The following is a 17,676-nucleotide window of genomic DNA, read 5'->3' on the forward strand; positions in this document are numbered from 1 at the left end:
TCAGGTATCATTAAAAAGAATGCCGTCAATATCCATGTAGGATCTAGAACAATCCCCAAAACATATTTTTAAATAAATAAGGCAATCCACAGGACAGTATACAGATGAAGCTCTCTCACAGGAATTTTTGTTTAAACTGAATGTGTACACACTGTACGAAAATGCTCGGGAAAAGCACCAGAAGGATAAATGCCAAAATACTAGTAATTAGTCCTCATGAAGGAAGAAGTAGAGAGTGCTGAAAGAAATTTTATTTTTTACTCTATGTACTTCTGTACTATTTTAATCACTTACGTACACACTACTTCAGAAATTTGTTTCAAAATCAAACCAAAGAGCCTAGTAGGAAATAAGCCTGTGTGGGTCAAATGAAGTGACAGAGACAGGGTCTACTTTCCATTCCTCAAAAGACAAGTTCCCCAAGCAGAAGGGCTATTCTTCCCCACTATGTTACTCACAGCCTGGGACGTGGAAACAACTGTGGTGCTGACAGGGACCTGCCGCACAGCAGAGGCTCCTGCCCCGATGCTGATGGGGGTGCTTGCAGCCCCAGAGGCCACGGCCACAGTCTTGGACACAGCAGCATTCATACTGGGCAAGGACACCGCCGAAGTATGGACAGTTCCAGACCCACTGGCCACTGAGGACCCTTGCTTGGCATGGGTCGCAACTGTGATGGTCTGGCCTGCTTTGGGGGGCATCACGCCCAGGCCCTGCACGATGCGGATCGTGGCAGCTGGTTTTGCTTCTGAAGAAGCCACTGTGTTTTTCCCCTTCTGGTCTGCCACACTCACACCAAGTGCCGGCATCAAGCGAAAAGCTGAACTGGAGGCTTCTGTTGGCTTGAGGTCAGGAGTCACTTTAACCACGGTGGTACCTGTTGGAGTGGACGAAGGGGCACTGGCCGAACTGGCCTTGGCAGGGCTATCCGTCGCGTGGACTGGATTAGAAGTGACGTGTAAGGTGGCAGAAATGCCTTTGCCCGCAGTGCCGCTTCCCGTCCCAAAGAGGTCCTGGGTCAGTTTCACTGTGGTAACCTGGGACTTGGCCAACGTGGCCATCATGTCCGGAGTGATTCGCAGAACCGTCTGGCCTTTGGCATCTGTGGTGATGGAAGAGGGTGGCAGACGCAATACATCCTTACCCTGGATACGGAAGTTAGTGGCTGTGAGTGGAATGCTGCTGCCTGCCTGGGGCTTCACACCAAGCTGCCCAGTGATTGCCACCTGGATAGGGAAGAGACAGCACTGACAAGGGGATTCCCAGCGCTCAAATGGTTATGAGTATGATCACACAAACCTCCATTTCGTGGGTACGTGTCTTTCACGTTTTTCTAATCTTTTGTTTTGAAAACTGGTAAACATTCACAAAAGTAGAAAACAGTGTAACAAATCCATGTACTACCACCCAGCTTCAAAGTTATCACTTTGCCAATCTTGTTTTATCTATCCTTCCCCACCTTTGGGGGGGGTGGGGAGGTGCTGGACAGAGGAGTTGGAATATTTTAAAGTAGGCCAATATATAGCATTTTGCCGATCAATACTTCTTTACATATTTTCAACACAGAAAAGGACTTTTTAAATTAAAAAAATAATAGTAATCACCTACACATTGGACCAGACGGACTTAACAGAGATCATGGAATATTCCATCCAAAAACAGAAGAATACACACCTTTTTTTAAGTGCACGTGAAACATTTTCCAAGACAGATCACACGTTAGGCCACATTCACTCAAAAAAGTCTCACCTATTATTACCCAATAATGACCTACAAGTATTATCTAATAATATATATTTGTATATCCCCAACTGTTTCAAAAATGTCTTTTATTTATAGTTGTGCCGATCTTCAATTTTGAGAGGAGTATGGCACAGTGATCAAGCATGGGCTTTGGAGCCGCACCAATGCCTGTGGAAGGCCAATCTCCCATGTGTAACACATGTACTCTTCTAGCCTCAGGGACTGTCTGCTGCATGAGCAATTTCCTCCTCTCTACTGACTGCTGCCATCAGAATGCAAATGTGCTTTAACATTTCCCAACGTACACAGAAGCAGATCCTCATTTACTCCACATTCCCACCAGCCCCCATTCTCTGCTCTCTTTGAAAGTGCAATTGCTTAAAAACTGCCTCCATTCCCTGTCTCTACTTCCTCATCTTACATTCTCTTTTGAATCCATTCCCAAACCACCACCAATCCGCTGGGCCCAGTCAAGTGCACTCATTACCCATAACCAATGAGTGATCAATTTTTAGCTTCATGTCATTCACACCTTCGTATACCCGATATAGGTGCTGACTTCAACACACTTTTCTCTCAGTCTGTATTCCAGTCTCTGCACCCCAGTGTTTTCTTCTCAGTAAATGATATCACAATCTACCCAATCACTCAAGCCCAAAGCTGTGGGGCACACTCAACTCCCTTCTTTCAACAGACCCCATAATCTGCCCACTGGAGAAGAATCACACTGGCTCTACTGTCAACCCCATATCCGGAATCCCACTGCTTCTCCTACCTCCAAAGACAACGCACACAAGCCAGCACACCAATTGAGGATCTGGACCTGCTGCGACCACCTCGCCCCTGGTTTCCCTGCTTCTGCTCCTGTCCCTTGAATTCCGTCCTACGCGGCAGCCAAGGGGTTCTGTAAATGTACACTAGATCAAGTCGCTCTGGCTCACAATCTTTAAATGGCTCCCCATCACATTTAAGAGAAAATCAAAGTCCAACATGACTTAACCACAGCTAACCTCTCAAGCAGCCCCCCCTTCTAACACTTTGATACTTGCTCACTAAGCTACACGCTTGATGGCTTTCCTGTTGTTCTTCAAGCATATTACTAACTCATGGCACTTTCACTTACTACTCCTATGCCTAGAATGCTTTGTCCCCAGATAATCAAAATACAGCACACTAATATCATTCTTCCCCTCAGACCTTCATAGATCACCTTAGCTCAAATGGCACCCCTGTCACTCTGTAGTCCTTCCCCTGGTTACTGGTGTTCATAGCTCTTCTATACCTGTCCCTGAAGTGGGTTTTGTCCCCTAGCCCCAGGAGAAGATAAGCCCACAAAGCAGGGATTCAGTCTATGTCATACACCACCACATCCCCAATACTCTGGACAGAGCCTGGCACAAAAGAGCACTAAGTATTTAATGAAAAAAATGACAATACTTTACCATTATATGGTTCCGTTTCTTCATCTATAAAACGAGAATAACAAAAGCACCTACCCCATGACGTTATGAGGATTATTTAATATCTATAAAATATTCAGCACAGTACAGGCACATGATAAGCACACCTATCATTGCTATTTTACCTAAAAATTCTTTGTCGTTGTTTTTACAGATTTTATTTTTAAGTAATCTCTGTACCCAATGTGGGGCTCAAACTCACATGCCTGAGATCAAGCCGCCCACTGCCTAACCATTCTTTGAAGTTCAATTATCATCTGTGCATGTTCATAACCAGGAAAATAGAAATGTATCCTACTATTATTAAAGGTAAACAGAAAAGCCAACAAAGTGTATAATGTCACACCACAAGATATTCACTAAGTAAATTCATGGGAAGTCTACTCCAAATCAAGAAGCTCAACTACTACATGCTGAATTTTTTGGAAAGAAACAGGGGAAATCTTCAGCATCTATGACGCCTGTACTGCCGTTGGTGGGAACTCAACACTGAAATACCCATGAACTAAAGATCAAAGGTTACAAATCATTAAGATCTCTGACTCTCCTCTGCTTTGGGAAAAAGGATTTGGATCCACCCAGACAGCTTTCCACTGACCTGCTTGATAATGTTCTGTCCTGTGACATTCTGAATGACAGCAGCTGTGGAAGCACTCGGAGCGGAGCTCCCAGGAGAACTGGTGGCTGGCTTGCTCGCGGGGCTGGCTGTGGCAGGGAGACTTGTCATCGTGAGCCCTGTCCCAGGTCCAGGCCGCTGCACAGTGGCCGCCGCAGTCTGAGCTTTGACCGGCACAGTGGCCATTACTGTCTGGTTCAAGCGTGAGGTGGAGAGCTCAATTAGATACTGAGACGCAGCCTGGCACAGCAAGCCACTTCCGGCATGTGCCACTGCCCAGGAAGTGCTCCCCCGAGACTACTTCTGCTCTATCGGTGCTTAAGGCTCACTATGCTCTAAAGTGCACATTGTAAAGTTCTTGTATCTGTGTGGAGCACCTTAATTTTCAGAAAGCTTGCACATTTAACATCCTGTTGTATTCCTACATACGGAGAACAAATATTATACCCTTTTACAGCAAAGGAAACTGAGGCAGGAAGTAAGACTCTTCTCTAAACTACCCAACTATTAGCGGTATGGCTAAGATGACAGGCACAATGGAACGGGCCTGAGATTTAGAATCACATTCCACCTCCATCCACCAGGATCCTGATGTTACAATCCTGGGTAAATCACTAAACTTCTCAAAAGTTCTGATTCCCAACATGTAAAATACAACGACTTAAAAACGCTTAGCCAGCTTTGAACATCAAATGAGTCGCTGTGTTAAACAGCAGCAGCAGCAATAATCTAACGCTCCTTGGTCCTTACCCACTCTGCCAACTGGACCCATCAGACCACCTTGAGGTCCAGCTCTGCCGTCCCCGTTTACCTGTGGCACAACTTTGGTCTGAGTAGCAGTGGCTGGAACGCGCATCTGTGGTCCTGCTGGCACCTGTGGCAGTGTCTGAGTCGGCCCTGCTGACTGCTGAGTAGCAGTAGGAAGGCCAGGCTGGGCCACCACCCGCACCTGGGGCAGTCCAGCCGAGCCAGAGTGGCTCACCACACGGGCGGCTGCCTGAGAATTTGGTGGAGTCTGGCTGGAAGCCGGGGAGAGCATTGTTCCTAGCTGTGGCATTGTGGGTGAAGACACCAGAAGAACACTACGAGAAAATGGGGGCAAGGGGGATGATTAAAAAATAAAGCAAGTTAAGCCATACACACAAAAGATCTCTGGAGGGAGAAAGCTGGAGAAAACAGTGAAAGAGCTTACCCTGAGCTAGATTTCGCTGGCTCTGAGACAGGAGTAGGGCCACTTTTGTTCACCGAGGACACAGGAGGAGGGGAGATTGGAGTGGCAGGCAGAGCCGGAGTGGTGGGGGTCACAGGTGTGACTGGAGTGGGAGGCATGCTGGAGTCACTGAGGCTCATCTGGCTCTGCTCAGAAGGGCCACTGCTGAGGACTTTCAATGAACTCTCCTTGCTACCGGACTTCTACAAGCAGAAGGCAGATAGTTTAGCCAAAGTCACCAAAGGATGGCATGGTTCCTGATGCAGGGAATTCAGGGAAGGCCTGGCTGCCACCATCCCTGACACCGCTAAGGCAGCTGCTCTCAGGAGGTCACTTACCACCTTGGATGGAGGCTTGGGTTTTTGCTGAAGGGCTTTTCTGGCTTTAGCTGCAGCTGCTTGTGCTTGGTGAATCCGCTCTGCAAACAAAGGTGGTTAAGTTTCAACAACAGTTTAACCTCAGCACAGTAAGGAGGGTGGTTTCATTAAGAGCCAAGGCCTCACTGGTGGCCTCGCCAACGGGCTAAGTCTTGCCTCTATATTCCTATCCTGCCTGAACGTCATCACAAAGCAGAATGGAATTGGGGCAATAACTCAGAAGCATCCCTCATCTAGTCAGAGCCTCACACACCAAATTCCTCCTCGCTCCGGTCCCGATGCAGGTAGATCCACAGCTTTCGCCCAATGTCGTATTTCACACATGGGTCTTTTTCATAATGCAGCCGATCCAGGGCTCCACTCACTACTGTGTTCACCTGAGAGGCAGAACAAAGTGGAAAAGGGACCGGTCAGAGTCAGACACCAGGGAAAAACCACCGGGTGTGAGTCGCAGATCCTATCTCAGTCTGGTGGCAATACTACCAATGGCAAGATTCCTGGGAGACTGCGCTGTCCCCTGAAGGAGACAGTGACCTAAGAAGCTGCAGTAGAAGCAGAAGTAAAGGGTAGAGGGAAATCTGTGCTCCACAGACTGCAAGGGTCATAGGTCATCATTGTTCACATTTCTCAGGATCTCCTTCTTTCCTCTTTTTCATTCAGTTTTAAGAAATCTTTATGTTGTATATTTTCTTGTAGGTTTTCTTAAATCCATTTTGGAACAAAACATTGTCTCTTTTCCATCCTACCTGAGTGCTGGTGACATCTGGTGCCAGAAACTGGGAGTCCTTGAGCAGCTCACAAATCTCGGCCCTGGTACCTTCCCCATTAGGCAGCCGGGCTGCAGCATCTCGAACTGAGGACATCAGAAAATGGAAAGTCGAAGAGTCAAGCAGGGCTGCGACTGAGGAGCATTGTCCCTCTATCTGCTCTTGTGGGGAGAAGCTCACTGAGGTGTCTCTCTGCCTTAGTCAGACTCAGCACTAGGTGGACATTGCCCTCTGGAGACAGTTTCCTACACTTCAGACACCCTGAGCCAAAACTGAGGTCTGTGAACTTGGGTGAGGAAAAAAGTTATATATCTGACTAAAATTTAGCATTTCCTTCAATTATGAGCAATGGTAACAAACTCTATATTGGCGGTAGTGTGATATTGCGACAGAAATCAGGTATTTTTGTATCACACACATCACAGCTACTGTAGACAACTCACGATACCATTTCCACTCATCGCTATTTGGAAATTATAGGAGCTAAGTGACCTGCTACTAAAGGCTGTCATTTAATAACATAAAAAACACATATATTTCTGTACCATAAATTTAAAATATAAAATATTTTGATAAATATTTTAATAGGACTGGTTTCTTTTAGAACTCTTAAGTATTTTATTCATTTAAGGACAAAATCCTGGGGGCACCTGGGTGGCTCAGTCGGTTGAATGTCCAACTTCAGCTCCGGTCATGATTTCACAGTTCATGAGTTCAAGCCCTGCATGAGGCTTTGTGTTGACAGCTCAGGGCCTGGAGCCTGCTTTGGATTCTGTGTCTCCCTCTCTCTCTGCCCCTTCCCCACCTGCACTCACTCTCTCAAAAATAAACATTAAAAAAAAAAAAAAAGACAAAATCCTGGGGTACTTGGCTGGCTCAGTCAGTAGAGCATGCAACTGTTGATCTTGGGGTTGTGAGTTTGAGTCCCATGTTGGGTATACAGATTAAAAATAAAATCTTTAAAAAATAATAAAAAATATAAATAAATAACAATAAATAAGGACAAAATCCTGAGACAGAGTCTGCAGGATTCACCAGACTGCCAAAGAGCTTCATGGCACAAAAAAAGGTTAAACGTCTTATCTTTAAAAGAATCCGTCTAGGGGCGCCTGGGTGGCTCAGGTCATGATCTCGTGGTCTGTGAGTTAGAGCCCCGCATCAGGCTCTGTGCTGACAGCTCAGAGCCTGGAGCCTGTTTCAGATTTTGTGTCTCCCTCTCTCTCTACCCCTCCCCTGCTCATGCTCTGTCTCTCTCTCTCTCTGTCAAAAATAAATAAACATAAAAAAAAATTTTTTAAAGAATCCGTCTAGGGGCACCTGGGTGGCTCAGTCGGTTAAGTGTCTGACTCTTGATCTTGCTTCAGGTCATGATCTCACAGTTAGTGAGATCAAGCCCCGAGTCGGACTCTAAGCTGACAATGCAGAGCCTGCTTAGGATTCTCTCTCTCCCTCTCTCTGCCCCTTCCCCATGCATGTGCTCTCTCAAAAAATTAATAAACTTAATACATATATACATACATATATATATACACATATATATATATATATATATATATAAAAGGAAAAATAAATCTCCTCTGCTAAATATCCATTCAAAAACAATAAAAAATAAAATGAAAGAATCAGCCTGGAGGTAGCAAATTCCATATTTATGCTAGTTGGCTGGTCTGTAAAAAATTTCTGAATGAAAGTAAACGTGAGCCCAAGACATCAGGGAAGAAACTGATTCCTGGCATTAATCTCTGGGGGTAGAATCCCCCTTCATGTCCCAAACTCCAAGGCCTCATAAAACTACATTTGACCCTCAAAGCCCTTCCAGGGATTGGGAGAGACAGCTGATGACAGAAACAAATAGATGGCACATACCAAGAGACAGGATGGTAACGTAGGCAGGACGGTCAGAGCGCAGCAGGGAGTGCTCCCGAGCCTTGTTGAGCGAGGTTTCCTTGTCAAAAACACCCTTCACAGGCCCCACTACAGACTCAAAGCCATGCATGCGAAAGGTGAATGCCTTATGGGGCTGGCTGTATCTGTAACGCTCCTAACAAGAGAAAAGGAACAAGACACCTAAGTCAGAATTAGTGGGGTTCTTTCTAACACTCTCAAACAGTAGGAGAACAACCCGGAGAGACTGATGGGAACAGGCTATTCCACTAGGAATACTGAGCCAACCAGAGTGGAAATAGGTGGTCTCCAAAGCCATAGTCATTACCAAAGGGACTGAGAGATAAATGTAAATTTATTTTGCTAACTGGAAGAAAAACCCATCAAAACATTTCTTACTCCCTTTCCTCACACCATTTCCACCCCCCAGCAAACAATCTCAACCAACACAATGTCTAAGGTTAAGGGTATGAATTCCCTCTAAGAATTTGGACTCCAACAAGATCAGGCTCAAGAGCTTTTTCAGCATGGCCACACAGATGCAGAGATTTTCACTGGGTTCCAGGTATTTCTTACCTGTTCCTGAAAAACTCGTTTCTCCTCCCCCGTGCTGGGCCGCACCACATAGTCAGTTCTTCTGGAACATAAAGAATTTTGTATCCATCACCCCTTCTCCAGCACCCAGAACCATTCCTTTGCACCATGAAAAAAATGTCCCTTCATTAGTACTCTGTTCCCACAAAGGTCAAAAGTTGACTTTCCAGATCCTACCAAGTAACTCCTGTATTTCCAAAAATTACTTGAGTCTTAGAAATCCAGAAAAGTACTAGGTAGTGAGACTGACGTTTTTACCTGTTTTCAGTACTGTTGCTAAGCCCCATGTAACGACAACAAAAAAATTCAGCCTTAGAGGAACAAAAGACTTCATATTTGTAATATGACAATGGTGGTTTTTCTGCTTCCAAGAGACAGTGAGTTCTATACCCCTGTTACATAAACAGTTCTGTCACATTCAGGCTGGCCCTCCATGCTGGCATTCAGGAATCTAAAGAACCAAACCACAGCATCAAAGCAATATAATACTTAGAAATAAATTCAACGAAGGAGGTGAAAGATGTGTACACTAAAAACTGTAAGACTCTGATTAAAGAAACTGAAGAAAACACAAATAAATGAAAAGATAGTCTATGTTCACGAACTGGAAAAATAATGTTAAAATGTCCATACAACCCAAAATCACCTATAGATTCAACGTAATCAAAATACCAATGCCATTTTTCACAGAAACAGAAAAAAAAAAATCCTAAAATTTATACGCAACCACAAAGAACCTCGAATAGTCAATGCAATCCTGAGAAAGAACAACAAAGTGGGAAGCATCACATATGAAGACTTCAAGCTTTATTACAAAGTTATAATAGTCAAAATAGTACACTGCTGGCATAAAAACAGACACATAAGCCAATGGACAGAATCAAAAGACCAGAAATAAACCATTTTGTGTATGGCCAAACCACTGGCTCCATATTTGACAATGGAGCCAAGAACACTCAATGGGGAAAAGACAGTCTCTTCAATAAATAGTATTGGGAAAACTGGATATCCACATGGGAAAGAATGAATTTGGACCCCATCTTATACCACTCACAAAAATCAACTCAAAATGGATTAAAGACTTAACTATAACACCTGAAATTGTACAACTCCTAGATGAAAACATATGAAAGAGGTTCTTGGACACTGATCTTGGCAATACTTTTCTGGACATGACACCAAAATCATAAGCAACAAAAGCAAAAATCAACAAGTGATACTACATCACATAAAATCTTCTGCACAGCAAAGAAAACAAAATGAAAAAGCAAATGGGAGGAAGTATTTGCAAATCTACATGTATCAAAACCACAATAAGAGATCAACTCACACATGTTAGAATAGTTATTACCAAAAAGATAAAAAAACAACAAATGTTAGCAAGAATACAGAGAAAAGAGAACTGCTGTGTACTGCTGGTAGGAATGTTAAACTGCTTCAGCTACTACAGAAAGCATATGGAGATTCCTTAAAAAATTAGAACTATCATATGATCCAACAACCCCACTTCTGGGTGCACTTCCAAAGGAAATGAAATCTTGAAAAGAGATGTGCACCCTTATTTACAGCATTATGTACAAGAGCCACAACACAGAAACAACCGAACTGCCTATCAGTCAATGAACATACATATTCCTTAAGACACCATACGATTCAACCATAAAAAAGGAAATCTTGCCGTTTGCAACAATATGGATGGCCCTTGAGGGCATTATGCTAAGTGAAATAAGTCAGTCAGAGAAGACAAATACTGTACGATCTCACATATGTGTAATCTAAAAAAAGCCGCACTGACAAAAATAGAGAGTAGAATGGTAGTTATCAAGGGCTGGAGGATGGGGGAAATGAGTAGAGGCAGGTCAAAGGGTACAAACTTCCAGTTGGAAAACGAGTGAGTTCTGGGGATCGAATGCACAGCATCATGACTACAGTTACCAATACTGGTTCACATACTAAGAAGAGAGATCTTACATGTTCTCACCACAAAAAAAAAGAATGGATAATTATGTGAGATAATAAATGCAACTATTATGGTAATCATTTCATAATATATGCATGCATCAAATCAATTATGTTGTACCTCTCAAACTTAAACAATATTATATGTCAACTGTATCTCAGCGAGGCTGGGGGTAACAAAAGGGACCACACCAGATTGGAAACAGTCACATGACATGATGTAATATAAAGAGCTCAGGATTAGAGGTCAAGAGGCTTAAATTCTAGTCCTGTCATGAACCTTCAGGAAGTCACCTGAACTCATGACTCAATTTCTTCATAGGTAAAATGAGAAAGACAGATTAGATGAATCCTTCTCAAATGGGAACTGAAGGAGAATTTGGGGAAAAGAGTAAGCCCTCCTACAAGATAGATTACATCCACCTCAAAGACTCCACTGTGCAGTCCTCCCCCAATTCAGAATCCTCTGCTCAGAAAGCCACTCTTACTGATGGGAATGTGCTGCCCTTCTCAGGTATGTCAAGGCAGGTAAGAACAGTGAACTCCTAGGATCTTTAAAGTCTACTACGGCTCTAACATGCTAAGAAATGTCAGTAAAACCACGGCAGTACCTTAAACTATAATTTCATGGAAAACCACCCACCATTAAAGTATTATACTCACACCCGAGGAACAGGTGTTGTGGCATCTGAGCTGTCTTCATTTTCTTGCTGGAGAAAAGGAAAACATGAACAGGTAAACAGACTAAAGAATTCTGGCTAATTTAAGGGCTCTGGAAACCCAGTAAGAAAGATCTGGTATTCCTTTTTTAATTTATTTATTTATTTTGAGAGACAGTGAGAACACATGCGTGCACTAGTAGGGAAGGGGTAGAGAGAGGGAGAGAGAGAATATCCCAAGCAGGCTCCTGCTTGAGATGGGGCTTGCTCCCACAAACTGTGAGATCATGACCTGAGCTGAAATCAATAGCCAGTTGCTTAACTGACTGAGCCACCAAGGCGCCCCAGATCTGGTATTTCTTTAATACCTTACCTTACAGAAAGCCTGGTCTTTGGTTTCTAGCCATAGTTGAAAGAGTGCAGCTAATTCCTTTTCATTATCTTGGGACTGGCCTATCAGAAAAACAAAAAGGCAAAATAATAATAATAATAAAACAATCTAAAGTGTTACTCAGAATCCCACTTTTTCCTATGCCAGAGAGAAAACCCATCAGGACCTGTACACATACTATCCCCTCAGCAGGTACTGCCCTCCCATTCACTCTCTGCCTGGACCACCACTTCCGGATGTTCCCTAAATAAATCACTCATTCCCTAGGGATTTGCTGAGTAACCACTGTGCACCAGGCACTGCATGGGCTAGGGTTATTCCGTGAACTCAGTCTCTGTTCTCATGGAGCTTAGAGTCAAGTGACACAAGAATACATATTAATAAAACCTCAAAGTGGTAGGTGTCACAAAGGATATTATGGAAGCTTACCCTAGAAAAGTTACCTTATCATGGTGGGGGGTGGGGGTCAGAAAAGGCTTCTTCTCATTAGTGGGTCACCAGAGACATTTTGGCAACCGGCACAGCAGTAAGAAGGCCCCCAGGCAGGAGAAAAGCTTGAACCCCTTGACCTTCCTTAGAGAGACGAGCACTCACGACAGCTTGTGGGAAGAATACAGCCCCCGGGGCCCTACCCTTCTCAGAGGCAGCTGAGATGACACTTCTGAGGACTCTTACATGCTTTCACTAGACAATGTGCGGTACCGCCATCCCCAGAATGTGCTGAACTTCCTTATCCTGGGAAGATTCCTCGTACTCTGCTCTGTCCTCTAGAAATGCTTCTTCATAATCAGTTTCCCTACAGCCTTAATCCTGTTCCCGCATCGCTCCCTCCACATCCTTGCCTGGTGTGAAGTCGGCCTCTCCCCAGTCCTTCAACCTTCGGGTGTGCCAGCTGCCTATCCTCTCACAGCCACGCCCTTCAGAGTGGAGCTCCTCCTTCCATCCCATCACTGATGCCAAACTATTTCCCCCCAGCTCTTCTGGAAAATCAAAATAAAACAAATGCCTGGTACCTAAGGATCTTAGCATCCACCTGTTCCACCCTGTCCCCTGCTCCTCTCAGCTACTTACCTAGTCATTCCTCACGGGGAGCTCTGGCTCACCAGTCTACTCCCTGCCACACTGTGCAACTGGCACATCCATACAGATGGTACACCCAATATCCAAACCCCTTGGTTCTGTCCTCACGACCTCCTCCCTCCACTCCACCCCAGCCACTCACTCCCACAATCACAACTGGATGTAGTCATTAGCTAAAACTGCCACATCCTCAACATGACTAATCCAGTGCCCCTCAACCCTGGCTACATACACACAGGAATCACCTGGGAACTTTTAAAAATACTAAGGCTCAGGTCCCACACAAGTCTATGGGTAAGACCTAGGGCATCAGTGTTTTTAAAAAATTGCAAGCGCTTGCCAGACACAGCCAGAGCTGACAGCCTTTACGCTAATTCACACCTTCTGCTCCCAGACCACAGTCATCCAGAACCCTTGCTTGCTTCCCTTCTCCCACCAAAACAGCACTGTGACTCAACAGGGCTGCCAGTCCACTGACACCTGCACTTCTCCAAGCCCCCTTCTGTCACATTTCCCTCCCTACTGGGTTCCATCCGTGTCCATCACTTCAATGGCAATCTTACCAATATAGTAATACCTGCTAACCACTGCTCCTGTATCTACATCATTCCAATCCTACAAAACTCACAATCTCAACTGTCCACATTCTCCATGCTTCATCTCAGAGAGCTGAGGGCTGCCAAAGAAAAAACACACAAAAGGGCAAAAAATACCACTATAAATGCCCAATGAGCAGCCTCAACGGACCCTCAATGCTGTCTGGCAATCTAACATAACCTCTGATCAAGCTAGCTTCCCATAACCACAGCAACTATGTCCCCATTCTCTCAACCTCCCCCTACTCATGACAACCTCACCTCTCTCACCTCCTACTTTACACAGAAAAGCCATCAAATCCAACTCCCTCAACGTTCCCACAATACAACCGTGAGCCTACTGCTGGGTGTCCACTGTTTCTGCCTACAATAAGAAATGTGCTGCCATTTCTGCCATCCAAGGCCAATCCCTCCCCATCTTCACAGGGATTTTTATGGTGAATTCTCCCTTCTCTCCTGTATTTTCAGCTTCCTTCTCTCCACTGTACTCTTCCTATCAACACCTGGACTCTCTTAGACTTTCTCTCCTTTAAAAAAAAAAAAAAAATGCCTCCTTTGGCCACAAGTCTCCCTAACTTTCGTTCCCTCCACTGCTAAAACTCTAGAAAGAGATGTTTAGATTCACGGTCTCTTTAACCAGACATGTACAGGTAAAGGTTTAACTAGCTACAGGAAAGGAGGCCCTGACTGGTAGCACCTGCAGATCTACAAGGGTGCATTATGGTCACCAAACTGGCCACCGGTTTTATCTGGTCCATGAACTTAAAATCCTTATTATCTCGTCCTAGACAGTCTGCCACCCTGGACATAAGTACCCCTCCAGGCTGACTTCAAGCCACCAGCCCTACAGAGCCAGACAGAGCTGCAGTCAACTATCATGGGTCACCTTCAGCTCCCCACTGTCCTTGATGCCCATCATCCTGACAAAGAATCATTTTTACAAGAAATTCACCATTTCTTCTATACCCACAGATCCGTGAGCTTTATCTTACTGAAACTTTTAGGACCAATCAAAACTAATTACCACTTTCCATTTCCTGACTCTGTCCTCCCCTGGTTTCCAAGATTCAACTATCTCATGGTTTCCCCCCAAGTCTGTAGTCACTTCTCCATAGGCACTTCTGCTCAGCCTGCTCTGCCTTGGAACTTCTCCAAGGCCCTCTTTTCTCCTCACTTCACGCTTCCTCCCTATGCCTTGGCTTCAATTCCTGCAGACATGCCAACAACTCTCTGCCTTAACTCTCCCATCTGGATTCTAAATCCACACACCCCACTGCTTACTCAACATCAACACTTAAAATACCTCAAAGGCAGCTCACACTCAGCATGTCCAAAACTAAACTCAAGATCTTCACCCTCACCTGAGGCAAGACGTCCTCCACAGCTGCCTACCTCAGTGAATGACATCTTCACCACTAGGCACAAATCTAGCAGGAAATGATGCCTGACGGCACTCTCCCTTCACTCCCCACAGCCAGTCATAACCAAGTCCTGTGGCTTTTACCACCTAGAACTTTCTCAAATTGGTCCATTCTCTCTCCTCAGGTCCAGACTATCATGCTCTCTATGTGGGCTTGTGCAATCTTTTCGAATTGAATCTTCCCTAGGGCCACAAAACCATACTGCTTCCTCCATATGGAATGTTCTTCCCCTCAGCCTGCCTAGCTCCTTCTTAGCATCATTACTGTCTCTGCTGAAATGTTCTTTCCTCAGGAAGGTCCTCCCAACTCTGCAGAATATACCAACACCTCAACATAAACTTCCATCCTTTCTGGTACTTTCCCCTTCCAGAATGTATATATTTATTATTTCATCTGAATGAACGTTCATTATATACTCCAGCACCTAACACAATGCCTGACACCTACAAGCTAAATACACATTGTAAGAAATAAATGGATCTACTGAGTTCACAACCTTCTCTCCATCTCTTTCTTCACAGACCACTCAAGAGGGTAAAGAGAAAGGTCTGTGAATTTCAGCAGAAAATCAACACAGAATTTTCCTCTTACCAGGGTCATAACTGTCACCAAGTTACTTCAGGTGCATGACACTACAACTTAGTTAAGTGGGACTTTGTAGATTTAAAACAAAAATAAGAATCCCAATCCTTGGGAATAGTTTATTCAGGGCTAACCAACATCTTTTTTTGTTTTTCAATGTTTATTTTTGACAGAGACAGACAGAATACGAGCAGGGGAGAGGCAGACAGAGAGGGAGACACAAAAACTGAAACAGGCTCCAGGCTCCGAGCTGTCAGCACAGAGCCTGACACGGGTCTTGAACCCACGAACCGTGAGATCATGACCTGAGCCAAAGTCAGACACTTAACCGACTGTGCCACCCAGGCACCCCAGCGGCTGTCCAACATCTTACTGCACATTATCCTCAACAGCAAAGCCCATTGTTAGGAAAGAAAAACAGTATACTATTACACATTAATCTAAAACCATAGGTACAATTAATTCAAATGTGGGTGCTACTGTAAATACCCCTGCAGATTTAAATTCACAAGTACCAGGATGCATTGTAATAGAAGGGCTGTCCCACCCCTGCTGGGGTAAGCCAAAATCCAATACAGCAATAAAACTTAGTGTGAGATACTAAAGAGGTCATGAAAGATTTTTTTACCGAGCAAAACAGGCTTAATATTGCTGTTTTCAAGATTCTACTGGACTGTATTGACTAGAAGACAAAAGAGGCTGAGCAGAGGAAGTGAGAGAATGAAAAGCTACTGCTATGGACAGGCAGTATGAATTACTTACCAAGCAATTTCCACTGCTGGGTTTTCTCTTTGAATTCAACAAACGGAGAGAAACTGGAAGGTACAGCTGCAAGAAATGAATCACATGAACAAGAAACAGGTCAGAGAGAGCACTAAACTCAGAATAATTACCATCCCTGACCTCTGAGATAACTTTTGAATGTATGATAGTGTATCAGGACAGCAGAGACCCCCCCCAAGGTACAGCATTATGCAAAGCCATAATGGATTGAACCAGGAAGCCTACAGTTTACCAGGAGAATGAAATAAACAAAGAGGGAAAAAAATACTTGACTCTAAAGAAAGAAGTACCTTACCACGACTTTCTCCAGCAAGATACTGCAGGGCTGGTAACACCAACTCTGCCCAGTTGGGGGCCGCAGAGAACCAGCTATTGAGGGAGCTGGCTGGAGAGGACTGCCAATCCAAAACCCGTTCCTCCAGCTAAGGGAAAGTAAAGGCAGAACTCAGTTACAGTTCTACTCTACACCAGCAATTCCACCGATGTGCCAGAACAAGCCAGAATATATTTGCAAGTCAGAAAGCAAGTTAACTGCAGAGCTTTGGGAGGAACCCAGAATTATTCTTCTCTAGCTTGAGACCGTTAAAGTTTTCCACAATTCAAAAACTCTGACGTACACCTGATTTTTCCAAACCTCTTACCATAGGAAGGCTAGCCTGCCCCTCCAGCAACAAGATCTCTAATAGCAAAGAGAAGAAACTGGAAGATATTTCATTGATTCCAAGGCAAGGCTTGAGATCTTCAAGAGGCCTAACAAAGGAAAAAATATGTTAAGAACAACCAAAAAGATGACGACAACATCCCCAGATGGTTTAGGCCCTCTAAACCTAACAGTCATAGAAAAGTTCAGTAAGGGACCACACTATACAAATTCCTTAGCAGGTCCCCTGGGACTCAGGTCTTTTGTGGTGTGTGTGTGTGTGTGTGTGTTTACACAGATTCAACATATACCAGCTCATTCTACATGAGCACTAGGTACACTCCCCGGGTTAACCTTTCACCCTTGAGCAGGTTATGTGTTGTTCACTTACTCCTCCTTGATAGCAGGTATAGCCAGCGGAGAAGGGGCCTGTGAGAGAGGTGGGATCCCGTCAGCACTGCTTAAGGGTTCAGCCAAATCCTCTGCCTCTGATTTGATCAGTTTTATTTTCTTCTTCTTCTTCTCCTCTTTTTCCTTAACCTTTTTTTTAAGGACAGCCAAGTCATATAGGGCTGGGAAGAAAAGGCAACAAAAATCAGAGAACTGCATTTTGTACATCAGGAAGCGAGGGGTGTTATCTCCATGTTATTTTCCCAACACCCACCAGTAGAAGAAAGAAAAGTCTTAGTACTAAGACATTTAGTTGTTTTTGTTTTGTTTTTTAACCAAACCTAGTGAGAGATTTTACAGGTTATAAAGGTTTACAGGTTAATTTTAGCACCTATTAAAGAGACAAAGATCTACTGTACTGATTTTATATTCATTTCCACCTATAAATCCACAAGATGCAATGATAAAAACAAAGGTTATCAGCAAGAAGGAAAGCTGTAGTTTCATTTATTTTTGCCACATGT

At 44.2% G+C, this 17,676-nt stretch overlaps 1 protein-coding gene across 5 annotated transcripts in view; it reads right to left on the reverse strand.

The window, feature by feature from the left end:
* Positions 1-17,676, reverse strand: part of NFRKB (nuclear factor related to kappaB binding protein) — a 41,245-nt gene that overhangs the window by 6,153 nt on the left and 17,416 nt on the right. For 3 of the 5 annotated variants that reach the window (XM_047877244.1, XM_047877241.1, XM_047877246.1), the window contains 15 exons: positions 17,154-17,334; positions 16,764-16,872; positions 16,418-16,544; positions 16,102-16,167; positions 11,643-11,722; positions 11,274-11,320; positions 8,634-8,694; positions 8,040-8,214; positions 6,153-6,259; positions 5,660-5,783; positions 5,368-5,447; positions 5,012-5,232; positions 4,631-4,901; positions 3,802-4,011; positions 459-1,226 (listed from right to left, as the gene is read on the reverse strand). In XM_047877244.1, coding sequence (XP_047733200.1) covers positions 459-1,226; positions 3,802-4,011; positions 4,631-4,901; positions 5,012-5,232; positions 5,368-5,447; positions 5,660-5,783; positions 6,153-6,259; positions 8,040-8,214; positions 8,634-8,694; positions 11,274-11,320; positions 11,643-11,722; positions 16,102-16,167; positions 16,418-16,544; positions 16,764-16,872; positions 17,154-17,334 — 2,627 coding nt within the window. Of the gene's footprint in view, positions 1-378; positions 1,227-3,801; positions 4,012-4,630; positions 4,902-5,011; positions 5,233-5,367; positions 5,448-5,659; positions 5,784-6,152; positions 6,260-8,039; positions 8,215-8,633; positions 8,695-11,273; positions 11,321-11,642; positions 11,723-16,101; positions 16,168-16,417; positions 16,545-16,763; positions 16,873-17,153; positions 17,335-17,676 lie in introns of all 5 variants that reach the window. The other 2 variants (XM_047877245.1, XM_047877242.1) reach the window with 2 other exon arrangements.

Source organism: Prionailurus viverrinus, chromosome D1, assembly GCF_022837055.1.
Source record: "Prionailurus viverrinus isolate Anna chromosome D1, UM_Priviv_1.0, whole genome shotgun sequence".
Lineage (NCBI taxonomy): Eukaryota > Metazoa > Chordata > Mammalia > Carnivora > Felidae > Prionailurus > Prionailurus viverrinus.